The 17837-nt window shown below is 40.3% G+C and overlaps 1 protein-coding gene across 1 annotated transcript in view; it reads left to right on the forward strand.

Moving 5' to 3' along the window:
- The window catches only part of SLC10A7 (solute carrier family 10, member 7), a gene marked incomplete at its 5' end in the record, with an annotated part of 139002 nt that overhangs the window by 31386 nt on the left and 89779 nt on the right, over positions 1–17837 (forward strand). Inside the window, one exon of the mRNA XM_009081171.1 lies at positions 10622–10660. Within this exon, the coding sequence (XP_009079419.1) occupies positions 10622–10660 (39 nt within the window). The remainder of the gene's footprint in view (positions 1–10621; positions 10661–17837) is intronic.

Here is a 17837-nt window from a genome sequence, read left to right on the forward strand (position 1 = left end):
ACTATATTGCTATGCTACAGCTTATAGCTGTGATATGATTCTTTTATATATTGTAGATAAGCATATCATTTTGAATTTTGTTGATACTTCCATGAGAGCAGGAGAGAGATACGGATTACAGGAATATATTTGTTGTGGTGTTAGAGCAAATTGAACTTTGATTCAATGAGATGGTGACTATGTTGTGATATTTTTTTTGAGGTCTTTCCTGCAGTAGAATTGACTAAACAGGTTTTAGAATGGATGTATGTGAGATGAGAATTTGTTCCATAAACAGATATTTGGGGGTTTTTGCTGTCTGGTTGGTTTTTTCCTTATGATGAGGATATGACCTGGTATACTGAGTCTTTCTCTGCCTTTTTTAAAGCTTCAATCTATGGCAAAGCTTGACTTGAAATACCAGCGAGATGTGATTTCTAACATCCTGCTTTGTCTATTTTACCCTCATAAAGTGCTGATCACAGGCTAGTCAAAGAATTGGTTTCTAACTTAAACTTAAAAGTGAGAGCTATTTTCACAAAATGCAGCTAGTGTATCAGATAGAAAGTTGTTTGATATGTGAGCTGCTTTTCTTGTACATTTAGCTGGTACTTGGTGTGTGTTTGAAGATGTAATTTCTGATTACTTCTGTATGAGGTGACTTTTTCCACTCTTCACATGTTTGCATCTCCCAGTTCTGCTCCTTATCTTTGTGTTCACATGTATTGCCACTCTGCTTTGCTCTTAAGAAGGTGTGTCTGTCTTGGCATCACTCCCTCCTGCTGTGCAGCAAAGTTGGCAGCACTTGCACTTTTGACCTGGCAGTGGTGAATGGACTTCTTACACAGTCTTGGCCACTTATGTATCATAGGGCATCTTATGCTACTGAAGTACTATATGATAAAAAAGAGCTCTGGATCTAGATTGCTTCTGCAAACTTAGTTTAGCCTGACTGCGTAGATACAGGATCTTCTGGGCCTTGCCTCACTGGGTGCCCATGATGATTAACTGTCCCAGAATGGGTGGCAGCAGGATCTGTGTTGTTCTAGAGCCTTTGTACACAACATAAAATTACTGATTTCTTTATTGAGTTCTCCTTGGAGTTCTTTGTGGGCAAATCAGAATGTGTTGTCTTTGTCTCTGCAGTTTATCATTAAAGTGAGAAGATGATTTTGACCACAAAATGCTGGAAAATAGATGCATTGTTATACAAGTGGTGATTTCTTGTGGAAGTTCTTTAGTAACTGCTCACAGAACTTGTGCTACCAGCTCTCTTCAAATTGGGAACATTTCCATTCTTTTCTTCCCCCTGTATGTGCAATTTACACTTTGTAGAAATGTTTCCATTTCCTTTCAGGAAAATCTGTTTGTAAATATTTTGTTTCAGGTCAGGTTAACCTTGGGTCAGTTTTGCAAACAAATGGTTTTCACATAGCCCAGGTTTTTCAGTGTCATTTAGGTGCTCCATGTTTCCATTTCTCCTGGTAAACTGATCTCCCTGGCTGGATCTTCTCAGTGCATCATGAGAATTTAATAGCAGTGCCTCATCGTGGACCAGCTGGAAAGCTTCGTGCAGGGACAGTCACAGACTGAGCCCATCTCCTGCTAGGCATGGGAGCAATTCAGCTGAAAGCAGCAAAATGCTGAAATGAAATGGTTAAAAAAGGAACTTTCAAACATAGGATGAAAAGAGATGATTCTAGTGGTGAGGGGAACTTAGGTTTAAAGCAGGTGTTTAAATATTGGAATATCCCTTACGCTGGATATTCCAGTTTTCAGCCAACTATGGGTGTAAATGGAAACTGGAGAAGTTCAGTGGATGCTGCCACAAAGTGCATAATCAGCATGAACAGGAACTTCATGACTTTTGGTAGCAAAACAAGCTTGTGCATTTCCTGGTCTCACAGCCAGCACAGCTTTTGGTGATCCTCTGCTCCTCACCGAGCATGAGTAGAATTCTGTACATAAACCTCATAGGTTTTAATATTTTTCTCTCCACCTCTTCATTAGAGAAGTAGTGATTATATACTATTCTTCCCCATTAAAGTATAAAGTAAATTACTTCAAGGAAGTAATAAAAATATCTTTAATTTACTTGTTAATGTGTCGCTATGTATTTTATATATATGTGTGTTTACATAATAAATATGTGAATGAAAATTCCAAAGAACAGTTTCACCATTTTTTGTGGTTCATGATGTTATGAAACCAAGTCCCTGACCTAGACTTGATTGGCATTGGAGTATTAATCCTTGCACTGCATGCAGGACTAACCCCCTCTACCCTACCCCCTTTGGAACAGAGGGTGTAGCAATCCCCTTGGAAAATGGGGGCAGCTAACTTATTAGAATTTAGAGCTGTGTCAGGTATGCTTCAAAACAAGAGTGGTGGTAAATACCAGTGTTAATTTGTTTTCAGAGGAAGCTTGGACCTTCAGTTGTTAGATCCACTACTGAATTGCTTGGGCATATTTGGGGGATATATAATATATAAAGACACACATTTTGGCACTTTCTTGCTCTGTGTGTATATAAGTTCTATGTATTGCTAATCTAGAGGTCGAAAGTAGCTGAGTAGCAGTTAAAAGAATGCAGTTGCATGCATCAAGATTGTTCCTTTTTAACCTTCAGGCAGTGGCTTTTATGTTGGCCTCTCTCTTACAGTATGCAGCTTTTCTTTCCCTTCTCTTTCTACCTCTGCCACAATATTGCAGCATGCAGAGCTTTGCCTGGGCTCATGAGAAGGGAATTTCCAGTACTATACAGTACTGGCTTATAGTAAAGCCTAACCTTTATAGTATGTATAAAATTAAAATAAAAGTAAATTGTACTTCTTCGAGACACGGACGGACATTTGTTGATGAGGTTAAAATCTCTTTTTTATCTTGTAACTGTGACCTGTGACAGATTCTGACACGAGATCCAGAGATCAGTGTTCCTGGATCTGTGCAGAGGGCCACACTGATTTTTGGTTTACAGCACTGGTATTTCAACCAGCCTCCCCATGCTTGGCCTTCCTTGCACTAGGGTTGCATTTCTATCTCCTGGCATTGCACAAATAATAGTGAAGCTGTTAGCAGTGGTAGGAATGACAGGGACTTTTATGACATTGGCATTCTGAGCTGGTTTTGGTGGCATAGCAGTTAAAACATCTGGTTCTACTACTGACTGCCCAAAAAGCAATATGACAGTGGGATATTTATAGAAAAATACTGGTGCAGGCACAGCCCTACAGGTAATGCAAAGGGCACCTTTTAAAAAGTGGCCCTGTGCTTTCATTTCACTTCAACAGGGAAGGCAATACTCTTTGGAGTTGGGGGATGCATTGTTTAACTAGACCTCTAATCATGTTATGGATGATGTGTCTCCAGGAGAATCAGGGGACAAGACCTTTAAGTGTTCTTATCACAGCTTAAGATCTCAGAAAATGTGAACTTAAATAAAAGTATGTTTGGGAGGTTGTTATTGCTCTGTGTCCTTTGGAGGATACCTTCTGCAGTAATTTTTTTTTTTTTTTGAGAGAGAAGGTCACTTATGTGAGTTATGAAGTGTTTGACCATAAGAGAGGAACAAGCTGGCAGTACTTGTATACCACCATTCAGCTGAGCCTCCTTTATTAAATCATTGTTCAGCAGTCCATTTGTTCTGGTGTGAGAGCTAGTGTCTTCACTGCTGAGGTAATAGTTTCTGTATAGAATCAACCAGGTTGGAAGAGACCTCAAAGATCAAGTCCAACCCTACCGTGGTTACTAGACCATGGCACTAAGTGCCACATCCAGTCTGAGCTTGAAAACCTCCAGGGTTGGACTCAATAAACCTTTAGTTTCCTGGAAATGCATGATGTGCATAAGTTTTGTGGGTAGTTTCCATACCAAAGGGTCAGTGACTAGTTAGATTCTTTCCTTTTTGCCCTCTAATCGTGTTTCACGGGCCAAATGTGTGGCTGCTAAGGCTTATACTTTACAGTATGTAGGTAGAAGGGGAAAGTTACCCTGTTTCCCCCTGTTTAGGAAAATGATGGAAATGGGCTTTCCATTTGGGGAAAAGCATACACCAAAGGTTTGGCTCTGTGCCTTCCTAGGAGCTCAGAGTTTTCTGGTGTGTCAGAGCTGTTTGAAGTGTGTGGAGCAGTAAGTCAGATGCTTGAGCACAGTGTTCATGTGCATACATACTCGGTGTGAGAAAGCATGTGTTGTAATGAGTCTGTCAACTTTAAATCACTGCTTGCCTGAATGTTTACACTGGCACTGGGCAGTAGTCTTCATATTTGCATTTGCAATTTTCAAGTAGAGGAGGAAAAAAGAGAAACTGCCTCTGTTCATTCATGTTGGTATTCAAAAGTTCACTGTATACGTGCAGGTCACTGCCCCAGTGGGGTGTGTGGCATAGGAACCAACAGTGGAAGGCACTGTGTCTTCAGAGTGTGATTTTGTGTTTTGGACTGCAGCTGATGGGAGGACAGGAAAATTAAGCTACAGCTTCAGGGGACTGCTGGGCTTAGGGTATGGCAGGTCAAGGACTGCCACAGGAGGATGAGGTGAGAGTCTTGGGGGCTGTCTCTGCTTACAGCCCTTCTTATCATTGAAGGGAAATGGGCTATGGTTGATAGAAAAGGGAAGTCTCTCTTCACCTTAGCACCTTGAGGGAATAGATGAGAGGTTGCAAAAGGTGTTGCCTACACTTGAGTTTCTGAATATGGCCTAGATTGGCCTTTTCCTCTGCTAAGTCTTGTGAGCATCACACAAGTTTTGTATGTTGCACAGCTACATAAGCATCTAATATGGATAGATCTGTGCCATGAGGATAATGCAGAGAACCTGTGAACAAAGTGACAGTGTTGTTCAGCTGATGGCCTGGGCTACTCAGGCACTGTGTGCTATGTCACATGAAGCACCTTGTCTCTTCTATACCTGAGGAAACCAAATCTTGGCTCTTTCAGTGTGAAAATGTACGTTCCAGCTCCTGAAAGAGATTCTTCCCTCCTGACTTGTTTTGTGTGATCTTTCTGACACTGATGACAAAGACTTATGTTTCACTGGGCTCAGTTAGACAAGTAGTCTCAAGTAAAATGTGCTAGTCATACAGTACAGTGTTGCTTTCCAACCTTTGCTCAACATGGATTTCCTGTTACTAATGTATATATTAGTATTGGTGGAATTTGCAGACTGACGCACAAATGTTCCTAAGATCTGAATGGTTAGTGTTTGCCATTTGAATTGTTAACAAGTGTTTACATTCTGGGTTTACTCTCTGGAAAAAACACTTCAGTGTATACACTCTCCTGGTTTTTAGTCTTCATCTCTTGCTGTCTCTGCATGAGAAATACCATGTTGACACCCCAGAACTCCCTTGTGTCATGCCAGTTGTTCTCAGTAGAGAGAAGTTACCATTTCTGTCAAAAGGAAAGCAAGTGGGGTAGTTTTCTTTCTTTTCCTCAATATTGCTGAAACTATTGGTGAAGCAGAGAAATCCTTCAATGGAAAGCACCACAAAAACTAACAAAGTGTGTCCAAAAAGCTTTCATTTTGACATCCTTTTGATAGCTGTTTTTGTGTTCGTAGATACTGTTACCAACAGGCAGTGATGGGTACGAGGAACTACAGAAATGGGGGAGTGAAAGACTGATTTTCAACAGAGAGAACTTGGCTAGTAAGAGGTAGGAGGCAATAACTCTCTGCCAGCAGAGGCCTCAGCTTGTGTCTGTGCACTGCTTGTGGCAGAATGCCTGGCTGAAGCAGCATGAACATCTGCTTGGTCAATGACAACTTCTGCCAGCAACCAATGTGTTGTGCATGCAGCTTTGGATGGCTCGGTGAGGTGTTCTAGAGGGCATCATTCTCTGGATTATGTTCCCCCGCTGAAATGCAAACAACCAACATATTAGTTACTCTGTTTTCATTTTCGGGTGTCTTTTCAGTGTCATTTCCATAAAACTGATGGTTATTGAACATGGTTGAAGTAAAGAAATGTTTTCATATTGTCAGCACAGCTCTAGAGGCAGGTTGGGGATTAGGTGATATCGTTTTCTCAGCCAACAAATTGTGTTGGACCACAGGGGACATAGCAGTGGATAAAATCATTATCCCCTCCCTACTTTGGTGAGGCTTTTTTTTGGTGTTCTGGAAGTTCCTTGGTTGATGGATGTAAGTTTTTTGTGTGTGGTGTGGAGTTTTTGATGGTTTGGTTTCTTTAAAAGGATAATGTTATGTACATCCACTTAAATGATTAGAGTAATACGGTATTTCTGTGAGAGACTTTTTGAACATCAGCTTACATCTTTTATCAGATTTATTTGGGCTCTAAATTTAGTTATCAGTGTCTGGGTTTTGGTGGGTTTTGTGGGTTTTCTTGCTTTGCTTTTGTTGGGGTTTGGGGTGTTTTGAGGGTTTTTTTTCATAGTTTTGGCTTGGTGTGTGAGTTGGTTGGTTTGTTTTGTTGGTTCTCTTTTACTTTCAAATGAAGTACCACTCTTGAGGTGCCCTATCACATATACAGCACATGGGCCAGGTTCATGTGGAAGATGCATACTCCAACTTCTGTTGAATCCAGTGTGGAGTGTATATACATCTAGACCATACTTGTTTCTCAGAGATGATGCTGGAGTGATAAAAAGGAATGTGCTTTCTCTTTGAGGGGGCAACTGGGCAGCTAGAGATTTCTGCTGAGCAGTTAACACTGCCTCTTTCATTTTTGCCATGCTGTAGTAGGATTTTTATATGCATTTTATCAGTTATTTAAGAGTCCCCATATGCTTAGAAAAGAATCTGAATATATGTGCCTTTTTTAAAGCTGCATCATAACTAGGTTATTCCATCAATACAGTAGAATGACTGGGAGCTGCAGTTGGAACAATATGTAAAAATACAGCTTGTAAAAGATTTCCTTTATTAACTGTCATCATCCACAGAATATATGTTCAAATAAACGTTGTGTAATAACTAAATTTGAGATTAATAGGCCCCTTAAGAAACAGCGAAGTCATTCAGGATAGTCAGTGAAAAATAGCCTGTAAGACTGTAACATGCACATATTGTCCTGCTTACATGCTCTCTCTGGTGTCATTCCCATTTATCAATGTCGGCAGGCTCTGTTCTCATTAAAACACTCTTGCACAAAAGCAACTTAATTTTCTTAAGAGAAGAGGACACCTGATTCAATTTAGTGCTGAAAACCAGGAACTTGAATATATATATTTTTTTTCCTGTCTGAACGCAGATGAATAGTTATGAACAGCCACACAGATTAAACCTTATTAGGTATATTTATATTCTGTTTGCAGTAACAGTGCTGTGGCAAATAGCTTTCTACAGAGCTGTAACATCATATTATTGGAAACAACAGTTAAGACATGAGCTGTGGTAACACTTGCATGAGGTTTTATTTTTAAATAGGAGATTGAAGGAGTTGTTTAAAGGGACTCTGCCAACTCATTCAAGCTACTTCTGGTGTCCTGCCTTCTTCTTCCATCTTCTTGAACTAGACTGATATCTTTGGGGAGATAAAACTTCCTTTTTCATTGCTTCCTCCAGTCTTTTTTCTTTTTCTCCTCCCTGTCAAATAGGAGACACAGTTGTATTAAATTTTGCAATAACAGCATGGACACTGTGAAATGTTATACTACCACATCACGTTCTCTGTCCTCTACTGCATAATCCTGCAGTAGAACTACTAGAGTCCTTGTGTCTCTCCAATTCTTTTTCTGCTCTTCTGGGTTTTTTCTTCCTTCTTCATATGTGTTAAACAGGAAAATTAGTCTTACTCCTTGTGCTTGAGCTGTATATCTCACTAGTGTGTGGTATATCCCACTAGCACTAAGGTTTTTACCTGCAGATGATTGTGGAGATACACAGCAGCTTTGTGTGATGCCCAGGCTGCTCCCTGTGCTGATTTGGGCTGAAGTAAGAGTTAACTTTCTTCCCAGTGGCTAGTATGGGGCTATGTTTATGATTTGTGCAGAGCACAGAGATGATAGTGCAGAGCTGTGTTTGTTGTTGGTGAGAAGTTCTTACACAGAGCCAAGGCCTTTGTTGTTTTCTGTCCTGCCACACTGGTGAGGGAGTTGGGGGTGCATGGGAGACTGGGAGGAGACACGGCTGGGACAGGTGACCCAAACTGACCAAAGGGATATTCCATACCATAGGACATCATGCTCAGTGTATAGAGTGGGAAGAAGGAGGAAGGAGGGACATCTGGAGTGATGGCATTTGTCTTCCCAAGGAACCATTACACATGATGTGTCCCTGCTCTCCTGGAGGTGCTGAACACCTCCTGCCCGTGGGAAGCAGTGAATTAATTCCTTGTTTTGCTTTGCATGTGTGTGCCGCTTTTGTTTTCTCTATTAAACTGTCTTTATCTCAACCCATGAGTTTTTCTAGCTTTTACCCTTCTGATTCTCTTCCCCATCCCATTGCTGCAGGAGTGTGTCAGTGACTGTGTGGGGTTTGGTTGCTAGCTGGAGTTAAACCACAACACTTCCTTTCCAAGACATTTTGAAGCTGTTAAGTTTCATTACTCTGCATCTATGGCCTTAGCCCTGGAATGTCCTTTCTACAGAGCAGGGACAGCTGTGGGCCAGACAAGCCTTAGTGTCCATAGCATGTGCTCTCCCAGCCATGGGATGCCTGGGGGTAAGCACAGGTCTTGAGTACAGTTAGGGAAGTTGCCTCTCTAAAGGTTGTCAGATGTTTTAGTGTCAAAACAATATATACATAATGACAAAAAAGTGGTTTACTTTTTTATGTGGTCTGCATCAAAGCTATGAGGTACTGTTGTTTCCCTGCACTCAGCAGTTAATGCAATTGTAGTTCCAGTTGAGTTGCACATAACAATTTAATTCATTTCCTGCAGATAATGATAAAATGTTGGTGTTTGATCCAGGTGTCCCAAATGTTGCCAGTGTATCTTTTCCTCTTCTTTAATGTAGGTCTGGCTACATTATTATCAGATGATATCTCGTCTAATAAATTCCGGGATAGGTCCATTCCAACCCCTAAAATTCTGTAATTCTAGAAACTTTAAGAGGGATATATTAAGAAAAGATACCTGTGGGGACATCTCCTGTGCTGCAGCTGATCCCATGCTCTGGGTTTGTGTGGGATGGTGTAATGTGTCTCTGCCTTGCCACATGAAAGTGTCAGCTGCACACCTTCAAGTACGAGTAGAAAATCTGATTTCATTCACACTTGTTGAAGTAGTTGTTCGTGCTACTCACTCGTCCTTTCAGCTATGATCTCTGGCAAGAGAAGCTGTTTGGACTTGTGCCTTTTTTTTTTGTTCAAAAAAGGAATGCTGATGAGAAAGAGGTGTTAAAATATGTTGCTGTAGTTTACAACTGTCAACTATAATGTTTTATTTAGCTGTATCTATTCCGACGCTCCCTCCGCAACATGCAGTGCCATATGCCATTGTCCCTGTTAGTAAGCAAGTCAGCAAAGGTTTCCCAGTCTGCATTTGTTTTTGTATTTGGGCCACTGAGGAGCTGTGGTCCAGTGCCATCTTTTATTGATAGGGCCAGCAGAGGAGGAATCTAATGAAATTATCAAAGCTTTGAATTAATTATGAACTTGAATAAGAAGGCTAAGCTCTCTAGAGCCAAGGATCTCATTACCCATTCATTTTCATTGCATCCTCTTATGGAGCAGAAGGCAGGTTCAGCTACTGCTCCTACCCTGATTTTGGACTTTATTCAAACTTGCTGAACTCACTAGTGTCCACTTGTTATGAATCTGTGGCTGGAGGTGTCCAGGGTGATTAATTTGACTCTGCTCTAAATCGGCACCTAAATGGTAGATTTCCCTCCTCCCTTTCCTCTTACCTTTACTGTGTGGCTTTTCATCATCAGCTGGGCTGCCATGCAAGAGTTTCTGTTCTTTCTTGGTAATTGGGGGAAGCTATGCACGACTCAAGTTTTAACTTCCTGGATTTTAATGAGTTCATATTAAGAAATAATAACTGCTACCTTATATTTCCTGGATATTTAGGTAAGCACGAACACTTCTAAAGTCATTATCAAAACTGTTTATTTTCTTATTTTAGAAGAATGTGGAGTAAAAAGTAGTGACATTTTGAGCTCAGAACTGTGGGGTCATTGTGGATTCATTTTTGGTTGGGTGTGTTGTTCCTATTTTAAATTTACTGATCAAACTACAGGGGCTTCTGAATCTGCCAATACTTTATAATGACGAACAATTAAATTACTTTGCCTGATCAATATTTCATTAAAATTGTTAAAAGTGTATGAAAATGCAGCATTTTAGTTAAATCAGATGATGTTTATTCTAATTACTAGGTCAGTGTGTGCAAATGTTCCTGGCAAATTAGAGCCAAAGCAGTGACACTCAGCTTGGGTGTCACATTCTTAGCTCTTGTGGGTATTCCTCTGAAGTCTATCGGCAAGAATTTTCTTCTCCTCCTGCTTTTGTCCATTTCAGCACATTATTTATGAATGCATAAACTAGAACCTATCAGTCTTCATAAGTTACAGGCCACTGGCAATTTTTTAAGCAGTGGCTAACTGCCTAATGGTCTGTGTGTGTGTGTTTGGAGAATCTAATAGCTCACTGGGCAGGGGAATAACACTTTGTTCTCATACTGGAGCTATTTTACCATTGGTGATATTTATCTTTTTTTTTTTTTCTCTTCAGGCAGCTGCTATATTTAACTCAGCTTTTGGAAGTTTTTTGGTAAGTAATGCAGTGTTTGTAGCAAGTGCTTTAATAATCTTATTTCGAACAGTATCATTGGTGTGTTTGTATTTTTCACGTTGGTGGAATTCTGCCCTTTCCTTGGCAAAAAATTGAAACGTCTTTCAGCTTATGTCACCACACCATTAAACACAGATATTACGATTTCTTTTCTGTTAAACTCTTGAGAAAAGTCGTGAATAAATTGTCTCTGCTCGCGGTGAATTAATAATGTGTAAACATATCTTAATTTTCTCCTTAATGGGTTAACAGAATCTATTACTATGCAGATGTTTCAGACATGGGCATCAATATATTGATTTTTCTAATAAGGCCCATCAAATACTCCTTATTTTCTATCAAGAGGCCATGGGTTTTGAAAAGAAAACATGACCCAGCTGATCAGAGAGTAGATGCTAATTTACTCAGTGACTTGTCATTTGTTTAGCATATTTTACTGTCAGTGGAGCCACTCGATGTCTCTGAGGAACACACTAAAATAGAGATGGGAAAGCAATCAATCCAGCTGGAAATAGAACTGTTTCTTTAAAAAGAAAAAGCAGTATTTGTGGTCCTGATGGTCTACAAACATTTGGAAAGGACACTAAAGATCACTAAATAAATACATTTGTGAAGGAAGAATAGGTTTCTTTTACTGATATATTGTTTAGAGATACAGTAATGAATATTAAATGAAAGACTGATATGTTGGCATCTACTGTGACTGATTTATTTATTTAGGCAGCTAATGATTGAATTTGTTCTTATTTACTAAACTTTATGCACGGTTAGAAGTGTATGTTTGTGATTCCAATCTTGTGTGCCCAGAACTAGGACTGTGATGTGTAAAATGAATCAATGACAATCTTGCTCAAATTAGGAAATTAAAATCAAAACTGCAAGTACAAAATAACTCACTTTGTTATGGATTTTCTTTTTTTTTTCAATGAAAAGCTGTCAGTTTTGGAGTTCAAGTATATAAAACTGTACTGCCAAGAGAGAAACTCACATGGCATTTTGAGGTTTTGCCTTGTGCTGCTGCTTTTTTGAGGGGCTAAGTAGAAGTTAAGAGGGTGGATGTGTTTTGGGTATAGATGACCATTCATGTCTTTAAAATACCATTCCCCAAGGAATTGTACTTTTTGTCACCTCTCATGTCCCTCTCCAATGGGAAGAAGGTACTTTTGGGCTCAGACTGTGGAATCCCAATGTTAGAGCAACTCTTCAGTCTCCATGTGTGCATGATGTTTTCTCTCACTGCTTGGCACAAGCTCCTGTTTCTCTGCTGTCCTTAGCTTTCAGTTCAAGAGGTTTCTGTGGATTCCCAAAGGCCTCAGTTCTGACGTTATGAGATGTCTTTTGACTTCAAATAAGAATTTAGACCCCAGAGCACCTGACTCCAGTGCTGCCTCCTAGTACAGCAACAGAGACATACTTTAATTTCTAGTACCTGTTTGTAGCTCTTGGAAGAAATCTCAGTGAAAGAAGCTGAGCTAGTTTGTGTAATACTCCTAATTCTGATTTTGATCTTGGTTTGTGATCACTGGAAAGTTCCATTTACATGTAATTACCTCATTTCGCTTTGCATTCACTTCAGATCTCTTTGGAAATGTTGGAGCAGTATTAGAGTAGATGTTCTCAAAGAAGTCCCCGGGAAAGACTTCTCAAAAATCTCAAAGGTCAGCTAGAATGAAACCACACAATCAGCTGATTTTTTGTTCTGTCTAATTACTGATTTTTTTAAAAAAATAATTGTAAAGATAGTGATGACTATTAAATTACAGATATATACACACATTGGCATGGAGGGTTGGGACTAGATGATCTATGAGGTCCATTCCAACCCCTAAAATTCCACGATTCTATGAAATTCTTGTTGTGGTATTCTAGTTTGAAAGTCATGATTATGTAGGGAATATGTCTCTATGACAGAAAACAAATCACAAATATGTTTCCTGAAAGCTTTGCTTTTACAAAATTCTCCAGTTATGAGGTTGATAGGATAAACCTTATGTCTGAAAATGCAATGGGGTAACGAGACAAGGAGCTATAATGAGTAGCCAGAGATGTTTAGCAGTTTCACAGTGCTGCAGGTCTACATGGCCTTTAGTTGAGTGGCTCCAGATGTGGAGAACTAGGACTAGCATGTGGTCACTTGGTCAGTTTTCTGTTGAAAAACTGTCAAAGCATTAAATACATGTGGGTGTGTATAGATACACTTGTTTGAAGTCAGAACTATTCTCTAAAATGTAAAAATAATTGCCCTGATTCTGAGTAGATATTGGAAGATCCTAATGGTTGTTTGGAAATCCATCAAGTTGGTATTGGTGCCTAACTTAGGCATTTGGCTATAGGTGGAGAACCTATTTCCTATGTCTTTAGTTTGTGGTGAATCTAAGCAGGTTGTGTGGAGACCTTCCAGGAGCTGAAGGGGCTCCAGGGAAACTGCAGAGGGATCTGTGTTAGGAGCTGCAGGGACAGGACAAGGGGTAATGGGGACAAATTGAAGGAGGGAAAATTTAGGTTAGACATCAGAAAGGAGTTTTTTACTCTAAGGTTGGTGAGACCCTGTCCCAGGTTGCCCAGGGAGGCTGTGGCTGCCCCAACCCTGGCAGTGTTCACAGCCAGGTTGGCTGAGCCTTGAGCAATCTGATCCAGTGAGGAGCTGCCCCTGCCCAGGGCAGGGGGTTGGGACTAGATGATCTGTAAGGTCCATTCCAACCCCTAAATTCTATGATTCTATAGATAAACTTAGCTGTAGTTATAGAGCTTCGTGACCTTAACCTTATACATGTCCTGGAGATCATCTGGGAGGCTCTGACCTTACCAAGGCTGCCGTTTTTCTTGTGCTCCTTGTCTCACAATGTGTAGCACATGGGCAGGTTGCTGCACTTGGCTTGTTATCCTGACAAAGGCAGGACAGTATGTTGTCTGTTTTCAGACTATGCCCTGTGGGCCAGTGCCTGTATGTGATCATGTGAAATAAGCTGATTTAAAAGAGCTGAAAGATGTGCTGTGCCTCTTACCCTTCCCTCTCCCCACCCCCGTTTTTTTTTTCCCCCCTTAAGACCAGGAAATGGTCCTTGAGGAGTTAAAATAAGTGTTGGAACAAAATGTCTGCAGGAAAAGGCTCAGCATAGTGTTAGAATGATAGAGAAGTGAAATACATTATGATATGCAAAATGTAGAAATGCTAAATATGTCTTGATGAGCAGAAATAGATTAAGGATCTGGAGGTATTTTCACTGGTGAAGAGATTTGCAAAAACTAGTTGATACCAACTACCAATTCTTTTTAACCTCCACCAAACTCCATGTTCCTACAAATATGCAGCCAAAACAATGCATGGAATGTTACTGTACATATTTACAGTACTTTATTGACTTAGCTTAATAATGTCCCATGTCTAATTAAAACACAGCATTTGAAAGAACTGATTGTTACAGAAAAGTGTTTTTATATAGCTAGATTAGTAATAACTAACGATAGATGAATTCAATTTGCATAAATTTCAGCCAAGAGAATATTTAGACTCATACCACAGAGGATTGCTTTGAGTTGGGTAGTTAATATCATTATCTCCTCCCCTCGTTTAAACAGTTTGGTTTGCAATAATTGTGGAACATAATAAGTGGTTTCAGTTTTTCCTCTTAATGGGATTTTAATAAAATCTGATACTGTTTTACTAATATTGGGTGGTTGGTTATCAGCAAGGTTGCATGCTGGATAGAAAACACTGAGGGAGCTGCTTCCACTCCTAGGACAGGATACTTTTGCACCCAGGGGCTAAAGAGATGGCTTGGGATGTTAAATATGGGTCTACTGAGGGTTGTTCTGTGGTGTTTGCTTGGGTGGCTCAGCTCCTTTGACTTAACCTGTCATTTGGGTTCAAATTGAAGCAGGGGAAATTTAGGATAGAAGTGTTTCTTTACTCTAAGGGTGGTGAGACACTGGCCCAGGTTGCCCAGGGAGGCTGTGGCTGCCCCAACCCTGGCAGTGTTCAAGGCCAGGTTGGATGAAGCCTTGAGCAACCTGCTCTAGTGAGGAGGTGTCCCTGCCCAGGGCAGGGGGCTGGGACTAGGTGATCTGTAAGGTCTATTCCAACCTCTAAAATTCTATAAGCTGTAGTTATTGTGGCTGTTCTTGTGCTGAAGTGGAGACGTGCTTGGTTGAGAGCTACATTCAGTTTGCAGTCACAATATAATGCCATGTTCGTGGAAGGAGGAAAGGGCCTAAAGTCTAGAACAGTATGTCCTCACGAAATGCTCTGCATTGCTAGACTAGACTAGTCTTGTCTAATCTCTTTCTACCTGTCATTAATCTCCTTTCTGCTTGAGACAGTGGGCTTGGAAACCCATGAGAATATCCACCCTGTGATGTGAACCAGTGTTGTCTGATTCCTCAGTGCCTTGGGGTTATGAACAGAGTTAAAGGAGCAGCCATCAGCTGCACCTTCAACAAAGAGCTCTAACCAAGGTCTGAAGGTCTCTGGTGACAGGAAATCGAGAGGGGAAAAAAAGATTCAGGGTACTCTGCTCTTGTGACCATTGCACTCCTGAGAAAACAGTGCAAAGGACAGCTGGAAAATCCAGGTGTTGGTTGAGACTTTTTCCAATGCTGTCTTGGATTAGCTTTGTTTTTTATTTTGAAGTCAGGCACATATCCACCTACTGCATCAGTCAGTCTGGAGGAAGGAACCTATTTCAGGTGCCCATCATTTCCTTACTCTCCTTTTTCCAAACTAAGTATGTATGGTTTTGTTCTTTCATCTGACCATCTTTCAGGGAGGACAGAGCTGGTTCCTATTGTTCAAATAAACCTCAATTTTTGGAGCAGCCACGTGGCTCATCAAATCAAGGCTAGTGTTTTTTATTTACGTTGTCTGCCAAATCAAACCTAAAGCTGGCAGAGAGCAGCAAAGTTAGCTTCTCACATATACACAAAGCTTAGCGCGTTAATGAAAATGTATGGAATTCTTATCTAGTCTGCTTTAGCAGGCATAATGATTTACTCAGCCTGACAGCACTAGTGCAGCAAGTAAATGCATTAGTCATAGTGTCCATTTTTCTTGCAAATTTGTGACACAGATTTAATTATGGGAATGACCAGCAACTTACAAATCTAATTTTGGTAGGCTGAGCCAACTTTTTTATTTTAATAACAATGGATTTTTTAGCAATGATTTCATTACTATTTAAAGAAATCCAGCCATATGGAAATACCCAATTGGCTGAATTTATTTACTTTATTTAACCTTAATGGATGTTGAATGGTTTAGGTTTATCTGGGGTTTTTTTATTATCACTATTTTATCTGTTGTTTCTAGGATAAATACCCTTATCTGGCTCGATTATTTCGAGCACAAACATTGTAAATGTTTTCCTACAAGGAGGTAAATGTTTGTATACCTCTTTGTTCCCTCTTAATTGTCTCTTTATGGTATGAAAAGGGGCAAAACAGTCATCTGGGATTCCCTTTTCCCTCTGCTAGCTGTTTACAAGAAAATCCTGCCAGGAAGTCTGTTCACAACAGGTACTGAATTCTAGATCCAGTCTTGTTGAATTTCAAAGTGGAGCTGCTTTATGGTGTGCCGCTGCACCCTTGGGAGTGATCTCTTCCTTGGTGGAGCAGTACAATGGTGGTACTGGTCTGTGCTCCCAGTATGGTCTGAGTAGTTCTCAAAGGCCTGAGCAGGTTCTCCCTGTTAATTACCCACTTAGGAAACCACCTCATCCTTGGAGGATGAGTCTTTGCTTGAGTGGAAGGGAATGGCAGATCTCAGCAGCAGCAAGTCTTTGGACCAGATATTATAGACCTGGCAGGAAGAGTTCATATTCCATAGGTTTTAAATAATCTTGGGAGCCACTTATGTTGCCTTGTTGTAACTTTTTCCTATTTTGTGGCTGCTGCTTGGTTCTCTTGTCATTCCTCAACATACTTATTTTGATTTCTGCTATCTCCATCTGAAATATCCATGTCAGTTTGGGCTTCATTGGCTGTTTCCAGGTTTGCCAAGTAACTTTCCAAAACATGTATGCCTTCACTCGTACTGTCTACTTGTGCTTCCAGTGCTTGGTTTAATACCTAAATTTGAGTTAGTTTGTGCTATTTTGGTCCAAGCAAGGCAGAATAACAAAGCTCACTGAGAAAGTGACCCCTTAGATGATTATTCTGAGGGGTGACTAGGCATGTGCACCCATCCCAGTATTTACTCACTGATCTTCTCTCTCTCTCTCTGTCTCCCAAAGCCAAACTGGCAGAGTGGCTGTCAGAACGAGATGAGGAAATTTTTAAAAGAAAAAATAAATCTGCTTGTCTATGAGTGATGCTGAACTCCTTTTAAAGTGAAAAAAGGAGTAAGTGTAAAGGTGCAATACTCAAAAATAGGTAAACTAGATCTTGCTCCCAAGGGATTGAGAGAAATCAGGTAGGGGGATAATGAAATCTGAGGGTTGTAAGACCTTCTCTGTGGTCTCTCACAGTTGATTTGAAAAGACCAAGTCAGTCAGGAGGGATTTACACAGTCAATCAGCACAGCCTGAGAACAGAGTTAACACGTAACAACACTGCTTGGGTTATCCTTGTAGTGTTGGGGGAAAAGAGGGTAGGTAACACTAACCAAAGGGAAAGAAAAGGTGCTGCCAAGTTCTCAAAGTGTCCTCTAGAAGGCCAAGGATTAGTCTCTGTATTTTTTTTCAGCAGCTAAGAGGAAAATGCATTGAAATCTACATAATAGCAAAAAAAAATGAAACCATTAGCTGTCAGATGTGTAGAAATTATGTGGGCTGTAGCTGATCTCAGGGCTTTCTTGGTTTTCCCATTAGCTTTTGCTACTGATCATTTAATTAATCTTGCTTGGTCTTATGGGACTCAAGCAGCCAGTTCTGCAAAAAAAAAAAAAAAGTTTGTTTAAAGGTAGCAATAAGTAGGCCATTAAATACATTGCTTTGTATTATCTTTGCAGCCCAAAAATGATTACTACCTTTCTAAAGATAAATATATCTGGGTTTTCTGCTTTTTTCACTTCCTCATAGGGCAGGTAAGAGTAGGTACTTTTTTTGGTCAGCAACCCCATGTGGTGCTCTTACTTGGAGTGATACTTGGTGATGGATTTTGAGATAGTCCATTGAATCCTGCCCCCATCATTACTGTTTTTGTGGATTAACAGGCCCGTAGG

This window comes from Acanthisitta chloris, unplaced genomic scaffold (assembly GCF_000695815.1).
Source record: "Acanthisitta chloris isolate BGI_N310 unplaced genomic scaffold, ASM69581v1 scaffold6218, whole genome shotgun sequence".
Lineage (NCBI taxonomy): Eukaryota > Metazoa > Chordata > Aves > Passeriformes > Acanthisittidae > Acanthisitta > Acanthisitta chloris.